This window comes from Rhinopithecus roxellana, chromosome 8 (genome assembly GCF_007565055.1).
Source record: "Rhinopithecus roxellana isolate Shanxi Qingling chromosome 8, ASM756505v1, whole genome shotgun sequence".
Classification (NCBI taxonomy): domain Eukaryota; kingdom Metazoa; phylum Chordata; class Mammalia; order Primates; family Cercopithecidae; genus Rhinopithecus; species Rhinopithecus roxellana.
Window position 1 is genome coordinate 61,372,005 of NC_044556.1, and position 17,541 is coordinate 61,389,545.

The 17,541-nt window shown below is 33.9% G+C and overlaps 1 protein-coding gene across 1 annotated transcript in view; it reads left to right on the top strand.

The window, feature by feature from the left end:
• The window catches only part of KCNT2 (potassium sodium-activated channel subfamily T member 2), a 405,225-nt gene that overhangs the window by 189,373 nt on the left and 198,311 nt on the right, over positions 1-17,541 (top strand). The window contains exon 12 of the mRNA XM_030937154.1: positions 2,497-2,560. Coding sequence (XP_030793014.1) covers positions 2,497-2,560 — 64 coding nt within the window. The remainder of the gene's footprint in view (positions 1-2,496; positions 2,561-17,541) is intronic.

The following is a 17,541-nucleotide window of genomic DNA, read 5'->3' on the forward strand; positions in this document are numbered from 1 at the left end:
TGACCACACAACACAATGAGAAAAGTGGCCCAGTATAACTATCTTAAGCTGTCAGAGATTCACAGAGGCATCTAGACTCACTGTTAGAGTAGTCTCCAAATCCCTGAATACTGTTTTTATCCCACATATAAAAATTGTGGGCTAAATATGATGTGACATACCAGTGCAGTGTGAGTTAGGGTTTATGTTTTAAAGACCTTACACTATGTATTGAACAGATAGTACTTGTGTTCCCTGGGGTCAGAGACAAAATGGTTGCTGTGGACTAGAGGAATCAGAAAGGTGACAGGTCTTACTTAGCTATCCTCTTCTTTTTGTGCGTGTACCAGGCAATTTGTCTTAAAGGTGACATGGTCTTAAACATTTGTCACAAGTTAACAAGTTATATCATATGAGCAGAGTGTGAGTATTATTGAGCAGAGTGTGAGTATTATTGAGCCTCCGAGTGTGGACACCAGGGAAACAGAGGTTCTGCAAAACAATGTCCTTAGTTTCAGATGCTGGAAGATATCTTCAACAAAAGTGGTTTTGCTCAATACTTTCTGCTGTTTTTAAAGTTTTAAACATGTCTTCATGTTTATCCTTGAGTTGCCCTACATGCTCTTCTAGATATAAAAGTCTCCCCACTGAATTGAACAGCATAAGTGCTTTATACTTTTTTTTTCTTTCCTGGATAACCTGAGTGTGCATGAGTGGGTGTGTGTTTGTGCCTGTCTTCACTGTGTGTGCAAGTCTGTGTGTGTGTGTGTGTATGTCTAGTGGGTGTTGGAAAAGAACAGAAGAAAAGTCAACTCTTTTGTGGAACAGACTTCCAGACTCCTTTGTGCTGCATAGTCCTTCAAATGATGACTAGATACCTAGTCAGAAACTCTGATGTTATCTTTGATTTATATATAATGAAGTCAATTTAACGGAGTATTTTTTCACTGATTTAACTTCTGAAACAAAAACATCACGAAAAACTAGCAGGATATAATGAGTGTTATCTAATTGGAAAGTTACATTTCTTTGTGAGTATATTCATCTTTTAGGTGGATTAAATATATTTGTGGTCAGTGTACATGTGACAGTTCTATAAGTCATCAGATTTTCCCAGCACCTCAGGTAAACCCTGGCTTTAGGTATTTAGAGTTTGCTATTTATACTCATTATTTGGGTGTGCTAGAGAAATAGATGCTTAGATATTACTATAATCTAGATCTTTGTATTCATCGGTGTAGATAATCAATATTCCTTATTTATTGTATGATAGCTAAGTTCTTCACACAATAAGCATGAGTAATATTCATATTATGTTCAATATGAATTTGTGTAATATATGGAGGCTTCTTTCCATCTAACAAATTTATCTGAGTTATTGGTATAGCTATTAGTATCTAAGCTATATCCTACTTAGGATTAATGTAACTAATTTATTACTAATAGTCTTAAAATGATCTCTTGGTAAAAGCAATCATATTTACAAGAAAAATTCCTCCATGGGAATAAAAGAAAAGAGAAGGGAATGAAGGAGAGAGAGAGGTAGCTGGCTGGTCATACTCAAAAAGCTATTTTAAAAAAATAAGAGTGACGCAGTATCCATTTTTATGTTCATTTCCAATCTTAGCTTCCTATAAAAGATTTGGGGTTTAATATAAACTAATACATTTTTCAGTGCAATTCCTTATGCATAGAGCATGGAGTAGGAGTCTCCAAACAAGTTTCATAGGTTAGTTGCATGAGTTTTGAGTTGCTTCGTTGAAAATGGTATTTAGAGAAAGTTACCCAACACTCATATTATCTTAAAAACCATGGCGCAACATCTTCCCACAACTGTTTGGTTTGGTCTTATTTCAAAGACTTTTATATTTCCTCTCCATAGAAAATATTTTTTTTGGAAAATATTTACTTTATCACAGTGAACCACAGAGATAAATCATTCCTCATTTTGAAAATAAACATTCTTGTGCTTTTGGAACATCATGTATCAAACACTAAAATATACTGTGTCTTCATCACTAAACTTAGGAAATATTGAACCCTAGCATGAGAGGAAGGGGCTTGGGAAAGGATGAGTGATCTCCAGGAAGTATAAATACAGAGTAGAGTTTGACTTATGAATACAGAGAAGCTGTATTCCACCCCTCTTAGTTTGATTCAGACATAACAGTTAAAATACGATTAGTCATAAAATAAAGACCAATATATCCCCTTAATTTACTCAAAGCATGCATATAAAATACATTTAATAGTAAAAAGGAATAAAGTTTGGCTTTTATTAACTTTTGTCATAAAACATTGAGTTATAATAGACAACCCAGTAGCAGATTTTTTTTTTCTTCAGAGTCAGATATAGTCAAGATCTACTAGAAATTCAACTTTCATTTAAGCTTAAGGATACACATGGTCTACATGTACATTTTGTGCAATATATGGACTAAAGACTTAAATTCTATTTTTCAGAAAACGTGTAGATATTTCAGTGTGTGATTATTTTGTTTTTCCGTCTGTATTTAGGATGGATGACGCTGAGGCCTGTTTTATTCTCAGTAGCCGTTGTGAAGTGGATAGGACATCATCTGTAAGTTTCTAAAATCTCTTTTAGTAAGTTGTGCTTTCCATTTTAGAAGATTTTTTTAAATTTGAGTTTTTAAAAATCTGCCAACATTAAGTACTGGTGACCTTAAAGTTTATTTGTTTTAAAGGAAACAAATATTACAGAGCTGTCTGTGATATTTGTATCAATTGTATTAACAAAAGTGTTTTTCAAATAGTTTCTACAAATACTCTCATAATCTGTTGGCCAAAATGAATCATATATAAACAGAACTAGACCTTTTTTTAAATTAAATACGTCTTATGAGTTGTAGTTTTGTTAAAGTGGCCTCAGGTTTTTCAACCTTAAGACAAAACAGATGGAACAGGCATTAGATCCAATTGGAGAGTTTCTTAAAAATATGCATTTGAGAACCTTCTATTCAAGATATTTGGGGTGGTAATCAACAATCTTTGTATTTTTAAAAGCCCCCTAGGTAATTCTGAAACACATTACAATTTGGTAACCTTTTGCTTATATGATATTTATGATGTATTTTTTAGTTCTACAGTTCTATTAAACTTATAACTAAATTAAATTGTATAAAGCAAATAATGGTATAAACTATATTTTAAAATGTTTTTATTTTATTACTTTTAAAAGCGCTTCACTATTTTATGTTCTGTAAATTCTACTATCTCCTGTGTTTATAAGCCATTGACTCCATCTGTAGCCATTATCTGTGGTGTGTGGACATATGAGAACAATTGGTGGTTTTTATAGTGACTGGGAAAAGGCAAAATGTGCATAAGTCTTTCAGGTATATGTTTTATTCTCTTCTGGAGCACTTAATAGGCATACTCTTTTACATTAATCTAGGACTGTAAGTTCTGAATGGGCAGGCTCTGTGTTGTCCTCACTCTAATTTACTTAAACTACTTATCCATGTCTAAGATTTTAAACTGATTTTCTCATCTTTGATTTGGAGTGGACAGCTATTAGCTGAATTGTGGCTGTGAAAAATTCTTATGTTGAAGTCCCACCCTTAGTACCTCAGCATGTGAACTTATGTGGTGATAAGGTGTTGAAAGAAGTAATAAATTTATAATGAGACCATTAGCATAGGCACTAATCCAATATGACCAGTGTCCTTATAAAAAGAGAAAATTTGAAGGCAGACATGTATACAGGGAAAACACCATGTAAACGTGAAGATGGCAATATGCATGCCAAGGAGAGAGGTCTGGAACAGTTCCTTCCCTCACAGCTCTCAGGAAGACCCAACCGGGCCAACACCTTGATTTCTCATTTCTAGTCTGTAGAACTATGAGATAATAAAATTCTGTTGTTTAAGCCATCCAGCTTGTGGTACTTTGTTTGGCAGCCCGAGAAAGCTAATAGAAGAGTGTAGACCAAAAAATGATTGGAAAACTTTAAAAATATTTTTTTGAAATATATATATATATATATGAAAAAGTATCTACTCGCCGCTTTCTTCACAATTACTACCTGAATTCAGATCAGACTGATTCATCAGTTCATTTAAGCACTACTTCAATCGTCTCTTAATTGGTTCAATGTCGTAGGTACTCCAAACATGTTTACCGAAGAAATGAATTTGAACCGAAGATAATCAATTGTTTCTATAATTGATTGACTTATGTCATTGTGAGTGTTGTGCCCGTTCCAGTGGTAATTTGACTTTAAAATATTTTCAGTTTTTCAGTATGTGTACTATCTTTGTGTAACAAGGGAGGTGTAAGCGTTAGGAAATAAATACATAATATCTTCTAGGGTACCCTTTACAATGTGAATTTGGAAGCTTTTAGTTAATCAAATGTATTCTTTTTTTTTTTCCTGACACTACTAAATTGGAAAAAATGAGTAAGAAGATTTACACCTATAGGGACAACAGATTTGGTAGATGAGAAAATACTAATTTTATATTAATAATAATTTTGCAAGCTGCAAAGCAGATGGATGAGTGGCAACAGTGAAGGAAGTAAAAATTTAAGTTGAGACAGGAAACAAATTAGAAGCAAGCTGCTTTTTGCAACGGAACCTCAACAGTCTCAGAAAATAGAGGTACCAGATGTCTCTGAATGTAGGGTTATATGTATGACTAAATATATGAATACTGGTTAGAAGTCTGTAAGAAAAGTAAGTTCTCTGAACCCCTCTACATATCCATTGCTGGTTACTTTCCTAATCCTGGTAAAAGAGTTTTGGAGAATTTGATCCAGGGATACTCTCTACTCAGAAACACCACCTACAGTTAAGAGTCTAGGTACCATGCTAAAATTAAGGGAATTAAGAGTAAGTTGCCTCACTGAATGTGATATGATTTTCCCAAATGCCTCTGAGAACTGTTACAGCGTGATCCATATCTCTATTGATGTTGACACAAGATTGGAGGAGTTTCCTCAGGGGAAATGATTCAACACAAGATAAAATGCCTTTTATGAATCAATCAAAAGTGTGTGCATCTGTGTGTGTGTGTGTGTGTGTGTGTGTATGTGCAGAGATATGAAACCTGGTGTTCCCTAGTGCAATATTAAAAATTGATAACTCTAAAATAAAATCTATGTGAAAAAAGCTCTCTGCCTACACTCAAATACTAACCTCTTTTGAGTGCTTAACTCCTACTTGTATTCAGACACCAGACATAGGGCTTTGAGGACATTTCTAACAAGAATAAGAAGGAATAAGCAAACAAACAAAAAACACATACACAAAAAGAGAAACTCAGAGGAAACAAACAATACCATATAGTTCTGGAAAAAAAATCAATCTTAAAATATATATTTAATAAATATTCCTAGTAATATGAGAATATCATACATACATAAAACAAGTATAGTAGACTAGATCACAAAACAAAACAAGACATTCAGTGAACCTGAAAGGGCTCCTGGAAATTGAATCTAGCGTAACAAATGAATAACTTAATAAAAAGCCTAGAAGGTAAACCTAAGGACATTGAAGAATGAAGAATAATAAAATAAGCAATAAAACCAAATAGTGTAAAAGAAGAATTTAAAAGGTGAGAAAATTATGGTAGTTAAAGAGAAGCAATATCAATATAGTAGGAATTTAAGAAAGGGATTTTATGAAACACTGGGGTAGAATATTATGAAAGACATAATGCACTCAAATTTTCCGCACAGAAATTGTCAAATTGAGAGGGCCCAGTCATTATACAATTAGGACTAGAGAAGTTCTGTGGTGGTCAAGAAGAAGGAAACAAAAGAAAAGCCAAAGGAAAAAGGAAAAGGCATATGAGGAAGAGGAACAATAGGAGAAAAAAGAAAATATTCAAAACTAAGGGTGGAAAGTTAGAATGTCTTCAGACCTCTCATCAGTAATGGCAGAAGACAGTGGGACAATGCTTTCAACATTCTGAAGGGAAATATTTTTTCATTTAGAATTTTGTATCCTGGCAAAAGTTTGGTTTAGTAAGAAGGTAAAAAGAAGTTATTTATATAAACTAAAAATTTTAAAGAACGCACAACTCTCTGGAAGCTGCTGGAAGATGTGTTTACCAAAAACAAGGAGTGCATTGAAGGAGAAGTAGCCTCAGGGGATCCACCACAGGAGAGAATGAAAATTTCCATACTAATGGTGGAAGTGGACCCTAAACAGCAGGCTCTCAGTGCCAGCAGTCAGATCATTGTGGGGAGTGGAGAACTTCAGGAAGGCCACCACTGGGGAGGAGACCAAGCTGGTGCTACCTGATGTGGTTGAGTGTATTGAGAACAGCTTTCCACTTCTGGTCAGGTGTTTTGGATTGCAATGCGTCTCCCCTTTTATTTTCACTTGTTGGAGCCCTAACTCCTAGTTCTTCACAATTGTACTGTATTTGGATATAGGGCTTTTAAAGAGATAAGTAAGTTAAAATGAAGCCATTAGGGTAGACTATAATCTAATATGGCTGATGTCTTTAAAAGAGGAGAATAAAATAATAGATACACAGAGATACCAGGGGTGTATGTGCACATAGAGTAACCAGGTGAAGAGGCCAATGTCACAGGCCTCAGAGGAAACCAACTCTGATGGGACTTTGTCCTAGAACTTCCAGGTGCCAGAACTGTGAGAAAATAAATGTCTTTTGTTTAAGTCATCGAATCTGGGTTGTTTTTGTAGTTGTTGTTGTTTTTGAGACTCGAGTTTTGCTTTTCTTGCCCAGGCTGGAGTAGAATGGCTCGATCTCAGCTCACTGCAACCTCCGCCTTCCAGGTACCATTCCTGGCCAATTTTAAAATATTTATTCATCTATTTATTTATTTTATTTTATTTATTTATTTATTTTTGTAGTTTTAGTAGATATGAGGTTTCTCCATGTTGGTCAGGCTGGTCTCGAACTCCTGACCTCAGGTGATCTGCCCGCCTTGGCCTCCCACAGTGCTGGCATTACAGGTGTGAGCCACCATGCCCAGCCGAATCTGGGTTATTTTTTTAATGGTAGCCCAAGCAGACTAATATATGCCAGATTCTAAATTAGTAACGAGTGGCTAGAAAACTAACAAAGGTAAAAAGAAACAATTAGAAAGGAAAACAGATCACTCAAGATTGGAAATATAATTATAGCACTCAACATGCCATATTATGAAAAACAGCCATAATAATGCAAACACTGAAGATTGATTTTAAAAAAATTATTGAACTACAGTCATGCACCACATAACATTTCAGTGACAGATTGAATATACAATGGTAGTCCCATAGGATTGTAATGGAGCTGAAAAAATCCTATTGCCTAGTGACATCATAGCTGCTGTAACTTAGCAGTGCAGAGCTTACGTGTCGGTGATGATGTTGACTAAGATCAATAGGTTATACCCTATAACGTAGTACGTGCTAGGCTGTGCCATTTAGGTTCTGTAAGTCCAGTCTATGCCCAATGACAAAATCGTCTAATGATACATTTCTCAGAATTTATCCCCATCGCTAAATGACTCATGACTTGTATATTCAAAGGATGGGAAAACGGAAATTCAGAATGAGGGATGAGAAGAAAGATATACTCTTTTGTTCTATAATAGAAAGCTAATAGATAATAATTTAAATTGAAAAGCAGGAAATAATAATAAAATCAGTTAGAAATATGGAAGGAGGTTAAGAGAATACCCAATTTTGGGGCTGTAAAGGGACTGTCTCTGTGGAGTGGAAATATGGTGTGAGAGTAGGAAGGAGAGAGGAGGCTGCACTTACATGTTATGGAACTTGTCTTTTTGGACTATGTACAAGTATAGGTTTGATAGCATTTTTAATTAAGTGTGATTTAGAATATGCCTTGGTCTAGGAAAAATTCATTAATCTGAAAAATGTGCCATTAGTTGTGAGGAGGTAAGCAGGCTTCTTGTCACACGAGCTTCATGTAACCCTTGAGATGTCAGTATAAACATGAGTAAATTTGCAGTTGAATTGCCTGTATTTTTTATATACGTACTTTTTTTGTATTTCAATAAAAATCTATTTACAAGAAAAAGTGGCAAGCTGGATTTGGTCTCCAGGCCCTCATAGTTTGCTGACCTCTGCTATAGATAATTAATATTGTTTTAAAATTTTTTCTGTGGGTATATAATAGATGTATTTAGTTACGTTAAATGAAATACGCCAGGCACAGGAAGGCACACATTGCGTGGAATCTAAAAATCAAAGCAATTGAACTCATGGACATAGAGAGTAGAAGGATAGTTACTAGAAGCTGGGAAGGGTAGTGGGGGAGTGGTGATGGGGAGATTGGCTTGGTTAATGGGCATAAAATAAAATAGAAAGAATGAATAAGACCTACTATTTGATAGCACAACAGTGACTCTAGTCAATAATAATTCAACTGTACATTTAAAAATAACTAAGTGTATAATTGGATTATGTGTAGCACAAAGGATAGATGATTGAGGGGGTGGATACTTATATATTTTTTAATTCAACTTTCATCTAAATTTCTAATTAAATTATTCTGTCTTACTTTTACTTATGAATCAGGAGAAGATATAAGGCATGCCAAGTGAAGTTTCGTAAAATAGGTAGAACTCAACAGCTGTTATACTTTCGGGAAAACTGTTTAGTAAAACAGGTAGCATATATAGCTGTGAAAAGTTTAGCAGAATAGAGAGGGGTCAGTAGGTACAGTAGTATCCCCCTTATCCACGGGGAATACTTTCCAACATCCCCAACTGATGCTAATTATTGGTATAATTACCGATAGTACCAAACCCTATATATAGTATGAACAAATTTCTTTTTTCTTCTTTACAATTTCATGGATACAGGATTCGGTCTTACTATAGATCTTAGCAACCTCAGCATATGATATTTTTCTTTCCTTAACTTGAGAACTTTCACTTTTCACTTCAAGGAGGCACTTGATGGCTTCTTTTTGGCATATCCAAATTGGCAGCATCCCTACTCTTGCACTTTGGGCCACTAAGTAAAATGAGGGCCACATGAACACAAGCACTGCAATACTTCAAGAGCCAATGTGATAACTAAGATGGCTACTAAGTGGCTAATGGGTGGGAAGCATATATAGTGTGAATATACTGGACAAAGGGATGATTCACATCCTGGGTGGGACAGGGTGGAAGGGAGTGAGATTTTGTGCTACTTAGAATGGCATGTAACTTAAAACATATAACTTGTTTATTTCTAGAATTTTCCTTTTAATATTATTTGGTCAAAGTTGACCTTGGGTAACTGAAACTGTGGGAAGGCAAAACTGTAAAACTGTGAATGGGGGGACTATTATAAAAGGAAAGCAAGTAAATTTTTAAAAACCTACCAGGGAAGTCAGTGTCAGAATTGGGGCATCTTGAACAAAGGGACAACAAGAGAGTGCCTTTGAGTCCTGGTAACTGGGTAGAGTTTTAAGTCTTGATAGACAGAAAGGGTAAGGAAGAAAAACCCATGTTCATGAGTGGTACAATATCTCTGCTACTTTGGCAAAGACTGGAATCTCTTTTAATTGTTTTATGTTTGGATGTACAGGGACTCATGGAAGTGTCTACAGCCCTTGGAGAGATAGAAAGTTTGAGGGACTTGGTTATAAAATAGAAAGCAGACTATTCCTAATATGCTTATATCTGGACACAACAATAGGCTGTATCATTCACCTCTTTTTTAAAACATTTATATGTATATTGGTGAGCACAATGATTCAAATAAAGATGTATACAAATTATGCATTATGCTAAATAGCTAACAATGTTAGCATAGAGGACACCACATTGCTTGGTAATTAACAATCTCCCATTTAATGTACTGTTTCTTAGGAAGGATCTGGCATAGTTGCTGATACAAACACTACATTATGTCTTATACAGAGGTTGATTAAACAATTCTCTCAAACGACACTCCTCCTCCTCCAGCATTTAGTGTAAACTCAATCAGGGTAGTAGAAATCTTTGCTCTTTGATTCCCCAAAAGCTAATAAATGCATGTTTTCTCCAGTTTTCACAATGTCGAGGTCTGCTTGTTTTGTTTGTATCATTCTCTAGGGACTGTATGGTGAATACAGGAGAGCTTGGTCCAGATAATTTCTTTTAGTTGCCTCTCCCCAAGTAAGTTGTTCTGGAAGAGAATAATCAATTCCTCTTTTGTGATTAAACAGTCCTGCTACAATTTAATCATTTCACATGCAGTAAACTTTTCTTGGATATTCATTTAGAAGAAAATGAAATGTTTTGACGTTGGCCCTTAATATGATCAAACCAGTGTCACTGTCATTTTATGTGCTTCCAGTACACAGCCAGTGTGTTGGGAGGGTCAGAAGGCCTGGAATCATAGTATGTTCTTACCTTATGTAAAATACTCCGACTTGTCTAAAGACTGTCAGGTCTCCCTTTTCTTAAACTCACTCACACTAAATAGTTGAACCATATGGAAAAATTATGGAGAATTATTTAGGGGAAATTCTTTTCCCATCTTACAAGGTATAACAATCAAAGCTTATTCCTAGGCTACATACTCTTTGATATGGTTGAAAATTGTGTTTAAACCACTAGTAAGTAGTGAGAATAAACAGGAACATTTTACACTTTACCAACACAGTTAAGGAGAACAACAACAACAACAAAAACTTTTACTTTGTTTGTAAAAGTAATACAAAATATCAGGTCAATTACATGGAATCTTGAAGAAATATTTGTTTGGTTGATAAGATTGAGCAAAATTCTTTTTCTTCCCATAGCCTCTATTCTAAGAATAACATTGTGAAATTAATTAGTGAAATGTTTATGATTTCTTAAGAAAGACAGATTTAGAATAAATTTTAAAATGTTTATTTCTGGATAGAGCATTTCCAAAAATTACTTTTAATTGATTAATCTTGCAGTATTTTCTGACTATTAGAAAATACTGCAATTCTGAGACTTGCAGTATTTTCTGACTATTAGAAAATACTGCAAGTCTCAGAATTGTAATGTACAGAGTATAACGTAGCTTTTTATAGTATTTTGAATTAGAATAATCTGTTACATATAAAAATATATTTTTAAAATCTGTATAAATGAATTGTTAATATTAAGCATAACTTTGAAGCAATTTTCCTCAATGCTGTTCTAAATCAATCTGACACATTATGAAACCTTTTTTTTATATATATTATGATCCTTGGCATGGTACAGCTTTTGAAAAACATTGATTGCACACTATTTTTAAAAAGTACATATTGAATTATTATTGCTGAATTTGTAAAATTAACTGAGTAAGTTATTTTGTTGTTTTATTGACAACAATGTTAAAACTAGGCAAACACTGCCAGTCCTAGAATTGGTCTGTGTGTATTTTTCTGATTGGGGAGGGGAATTTCTGAATGACATTAAAATGCAAAATTAATAAGCATTACAAATACTCTGCTGTGGAATTAGCAATATTTTACAAAAAGTAAATGTATGTCTACATAAAATTTTGTATTCTTTATTAGAAAAACAGTAAATAATCATGAATTTGAAAGTGCCATAGCAGATGACTCAGTAAATTTTTCTTTTTTCTTTGAATGGCCAAAATTATTTAGAAAAATTATTAAGTGTAATTTCACTGTGATCAAAATGCTTTCTGACTACTCTAGATTAATGTTATTTAAAAACAATAAAGCACATGACATATGCTTTTTAAAAAAGGTGCCCAGTTTTTTTTTATACGATGGTAACATTTAAAGATTTGGCAATCATTAAAAAGTTAGGGAACAACAGGTGCTGGAGAGGATGTGGAGAAATAGGAACACTTTTACACTGTTGGTGGGATTGTAAACTAGTTCATCTATTATGGAAAACAGTATGGCGAGTCCTCAGGGATCTAGAACTAGAAATACTGTATGACCCAGCCATCCCATTACTAGGTATATACCCAAAGGAATATAAATCATGCTGCTATAAAGGCACATGCACACGTATGTTTATTGTGGCACTATTCACAATAGCAAAGACTTGGAATCAACCCAAATGTCCATCAGTGACAGACTGGATTAAGAAAATTTGGCACATATACATCATGGAATACTATGCAGCCATAAAAAAGGATGAGTTTGTGTCCTTTGTAGGGACATGGATGCAGCTGGAAACCATCATTCTCAGCAAACTACCACAAGAACAGAAAACTAAATACTGCGTGTTCTCACTCATAGGTGGGAATTGAATTATGAGATCACTTGGACTTGGGAAGGGGAACATCACACACCGGGCCCTATTATGGGGAGAAGGGAGGGGGAGGGATGGTATTGGGAGTTATACCTGATGTAAATGATGAGTTGATGGGTGCTGACGAGTTGATGGATGCAGCACACCAACATGGCACAAGTATACATATGTACCAAACCTGCATGTTGTGCACATGTACACTAGATCTTACAATAATAAAAAAAAAAGAAAAAATAAAGATTTGTAACATCATAATGCTAATTATCTGCAAAAATCTTGCAATTTTTCAGGGTTGTAGTTTTAGTCAACATTTCTACTATTAGTATACATATTTTAGCTCATTTTTCTTCAAGTCCAATTAATAAATAATGGAAAAAAAAGATCCAAACCTTTGACATTTAATAAGTCACTTTCATGTGGTCAAGCATTTTGTGCCTATTATGTCATTTAATACCACAATTTGTTCATACATGAGAAAACCAAGTCTCAGAGATGTTCAATAGATTTCCCAGAGTGACAGTCTAAATTTTACCCAGTTTAGTCCAAATCCCAAACCTCTGCCTTTACAACAAACTTCTCCCCATGTTGATAATAGCTTAGCTTATTGTTCAAATGACATATACATTTGAAAATAAAAGTGGTACTACTGTTTAAATATTATAATAAGAATGACATATATACATAGTTTCTGGTATCAGCTCTCTGTTCTACTCCTTTCCATCCTAGTTTATCCCTTAAAGAATGTATATTAACTTTGTATCCATTAAATTATTAATCTATTTTATATCCTTGCCCTGTAAGAAAATGACATTTTCTGACCTCTTTTCTCCTCTGACTTTCAATCTCAATTTTTCATTTCCCAATTTCCATTTTTGAAGTTACATTTGTGCATCTGAAGACTGATACCGTTTACTTTCTCTTCTCTAAACAAAACGAGGATGTCTGCCATTATTTATTGATGACTCTAAGTGTCGAACCCAATAAACATTTAGAATTGCATGAGTATGAACATATTGTTTATTGAAGACCCAGTGATCATTTTGATTACATTTTCTTTTTCCTTTCTTGTGTTGCTTCATTCAAAATTTTCAAAATCAGCTATATATTTTATGTGTTGATTACCATACTGTACATTTGTGTGTGCTGGGGGGTAGGGGGCTGCTAACTTATTTGTAAAGCTCCTTTTTACCACTCACTATTTTATTGTCTTGTCATATGTTTACATGTCTTAGTTTATCTAGCTTCAAATTTCTAGGAGGCTAACTGATGTAATCTGTTGCAACCCACTCCAAATTGAGCATAGTATTCTATACAAGGAAGAAAAAGCACCCCAGTATAATATTATCTCCATTTTCAAATATGATTCCTTCTTTTCCAGTATTCATTCAACAAATATTTATTGAGTATTCTGTACCCCAAACACTGACACACTAGCTGAACATATAGTTATTAACAAAACAATAAAACATTTTCATTCTTATGGAGCTTATCTATTAGTAGAAGTGACGTTAAGTTGTAAGTGACATCTTATGTACTAGTAAGAATTGACATTAAATAAATGTGTACAATGTTAGTGAAAAGTATTAAATATGCTGGGGAGAGAGCATATGAAATGTTCAGAAAGACAAGCATTATAAATTGAATCATGAATTAAAAATTGTTTAAGATTAACCTAAGATAATCATAAAGTTCATTATTTATAGAACACATCAACACAACAGCATATTAGAGAGCTCGTACATCTTATCAGAGAGCTCATACATCATCATCAAGTATAATTTATCCATGGAATGCAAAAATGGTTCAACATACTAAAATTAATAACTGTGATAAACCACATTAATCGAATAAAGAACTTAAAAATATATTCCCATTTCAATATACTCAGAAAAATCATGTAACAAAATTTTCCATAGGAGCGTATCTTTATTAAAAAACATAGTATATACAGGGATTGGTAATATCCACAATTTCAGGCATCCACTGATGGTCTTGGAATATATCCCCCACCCCTGTAGATAAGGGGTAACTATTTTATGTAGAAAACTATAAAGATTCCAGAAAAAAAACTAACTGTTAGAACTAATATATCAATTTAGTAAAATTACTTGCATTCCTATATACTAACAATGAACCATTAGAAGGAAATTCAGAAAAAACTCCTTTTACAATAGCCCTCAAAAAGAATAAAATACTTATAATTAAACTTAATCAAGGAGGTGAAAGACTAGTACACTGAAAACTACAAAACATTGTTACAAGAAATTGAAGGAGACATAAATAAATGGAAAATGGAAAGACATCCTGTGTTCACTATTTCCATCAGAATCTCACTGGCCAGTTTTTTTTTTTTTTAAACTGGAATAGTTAAAAACAATCCCGAAATTAATATAGCACCACAAAAGATCCAGAATAGCCAAAACAATCCTAAGAACAAAGAAGAGAGCAGGAGGTATCACACTTTGTGATTTAAAAATATATGTCAAAGCTATAGTTATTAAAGCCATATGGTACCAGCATAAATACATGCATATAGACTAATAAAGAGCCTAAAAATAACCCTATGCATATATAGTCAACTGATCTTTAACAAGGTTGTCAAGAATACACAATGTGGAAAGGATAGTCTCTTCAACAGAAGGAAAAAATGAAGGAAGGAAGGAAGGAAGGAAGGAAGGAAGAATGGAAGGAAGGAAAGACAGAAGGTGGGAAGAGAGGGAGGGAGGGAGGGCGAGAGCAATGAGGAAGGAGGGAAGGAAGGAAGGAAGGAAGGAAGGAAGGAAGGAAGGAAGGAAGAGAGGGAGGGAAGAAGGGATGGAGGAAGGGAAAGGAAGGAGGGAAAGGAAGGAAGGAAAAGAAGGAAGGAAGGAAGGAAGAAACGAAGGAAGGAAGGAACAAACAGAGGAAGGAAAGAAGGGAGGGAGAGAGGAAAAGAGTAGGAGAAAATAAAGAAAGAAGGAAAGGAACGAAAAGAAGGAAAGAAAAGACACTGAGATCTTACATCCTACACACACACAAAATCTTAGACTTTAACTTGATCTGAAATGGTAAAATCGAAACAGAGGAAAAGCTTGACTTTGGTCTTGGCATTGATTTCTTGGTTATAACACCAAAGCACAAGCAACAAAATAAAAAATAGACAAGTGGTGTTATGTCCAACTAAACAAAACGAAAAACTTATGCATAGCAAAGGAAAAAATAATAGTGAAAAGATAACCCGAAGAATGGGAGAAAATATTTGCAAACCATATATCTAATAAGGGATAAATTTCAAGACTATATAGGGAACTTCTATAGCCTAATAGCAAAAACTGAAACCAAACACACACACACACACACACACACACACACACACACACACACACACACACACACAAAAGGAAATAAGCTGATTAAGAAGTAGGCAAAAGACTTGAATGGAAATATCTCCGAATAAGACATACAAGTGGCCAAAAAGTACCATATTTGAACAGATGATCAACATCATTAATTATCAGGGAAAGGAAATCAAAACAGCAAAGAGATATCATTTTATATCTCTTAGGATTGTTGTCAAAATCAAGATACAAAGAGTTGATGGTGATGTGGAGAAATTCAAAACATTGTCCACTGGTTGTGGATATATAAAATAATGAAGCAGCTATGAAAAAACAATATGGTGGTTTTTCAAAAACCTAAAATAGAATTGCCATATGACTCAGAAATCCCACTTCCTGTGATACATCCAAAGGGATTGAAATCAACATGCCAAAGAGATGTCTGTACCCCTATGTTCATTGTAGTATTGTTCACAATAGCCAAGAAATCAAAATAAACATTGTCCAATAACAGATGAATAGAAAAGGAAATTTGGTTTATACTGCCAACAGATCTACATTAGAAAAAAGTTGAAGAAAGTTCTTTAGCAAATAGAAATGATGTCTTATGACACTCTGGATTCACATGAAAAAATTAAGAAAGCCAGAAATGATAAATATGTTGGTAAATATAACTTGAAATTTAAAAAATATTATTTATTGTTTCAAGCAAAGTAATGACAATTATTGTGGGATTTATAACAAACAAGTAAAATGAATGACATTCTAGCATGATGACTGAAAAAATGGAACATGCTGTAGTGAGATTCTTTATGTATTATTTGAAAGATGGGTGTAATATATACTGGTGTATGTTATAAACCTTAGGGTAGCCCTTAATAAAGATTTTAAAAACCTATATGATTAAGTGGAACAATAAATGTATTTAATGCAAAGGCAGCAGTAAAAGGGAACAAAGAATAGATGAGATAAATAGAAAAATAAGAGGATGAAAATGATACACTGCACAAATACTAATCATACATAAGTGGAAGGTAGCTGTATTAAGCAAAGAAAACTCATGGACAAGAACTCATACCAAAGATGAAGAGGAATACTTTGTATTGAGTAAAGGATCAGTGCATTAAAAAAATAACACTCCTAAATGTGTGTGTGTGTGCTATATATATATATAAAACTCTCAAAATACATGAAGTATAAAATGGCATAACTGAAAGGAGGAGTAAAAAGCTACAGTTAGTCTTATAATTTTCAACACTTCTGTCTTATCAATCAATGAAAAAAGGCAGGAGATCAGTAGATTTGTAACAAACTTGAACACACCATCACCAGCTTGATCTAATTGACATATGGAATATTACACTAAAAAACGGAATTCCAGTGTTCAAGCACACATGAAACATTCACAGAGATACATCATATTCTGAACCATAAAAGATATGGCAGAGAATTTAAAACCTACAGAATATGTTCTCTGATTATAATTGAATTAAATGAGGCATCAATAATAAAAACACAGCTGAAAAATACCTAAATATTTGGAAATAAAACAAAATATCCATAAGTAACCCATGGGTAAAAGATAAAATAAGAAGAATTATGATGAAAATGCAACACATTAAATTGTATGGAACGCAGCTTTACAAGCATCTGAAGAGAAATTCATATCTTTAAATTTTTATATTGGAAAGGTTCAAAATTTAATAGCAAAAAGGAATTGGAGGCAACAATTATGAACTTTGAAAGTGTTTTCTGTACAGGAGCGCAATGAAATCGGGCAGTAACTGATGGGTAATGTTTGATCAATGAAAGCTTTGTTTCCTCCTTTTCCTTTTTTCACTTTTTTTTAGTGGGAAAGATTTTGGTGAGTAAATATGGCAAATATTTACCAAAGATGGCAAAATTGGTCATGAAAGAATATAATAGGATGTGATCTTATGCAGGAATGGAAGGTTTTTCTTGGATAGGGGTGTAAAACTTTCATCCATTTTAACAAACGGGAAAACAGAATATATAGATAGAGATGAAGGTATGTTTGTGGCCCCATGGAAAAGAGCTTGTGGAAGTTGAT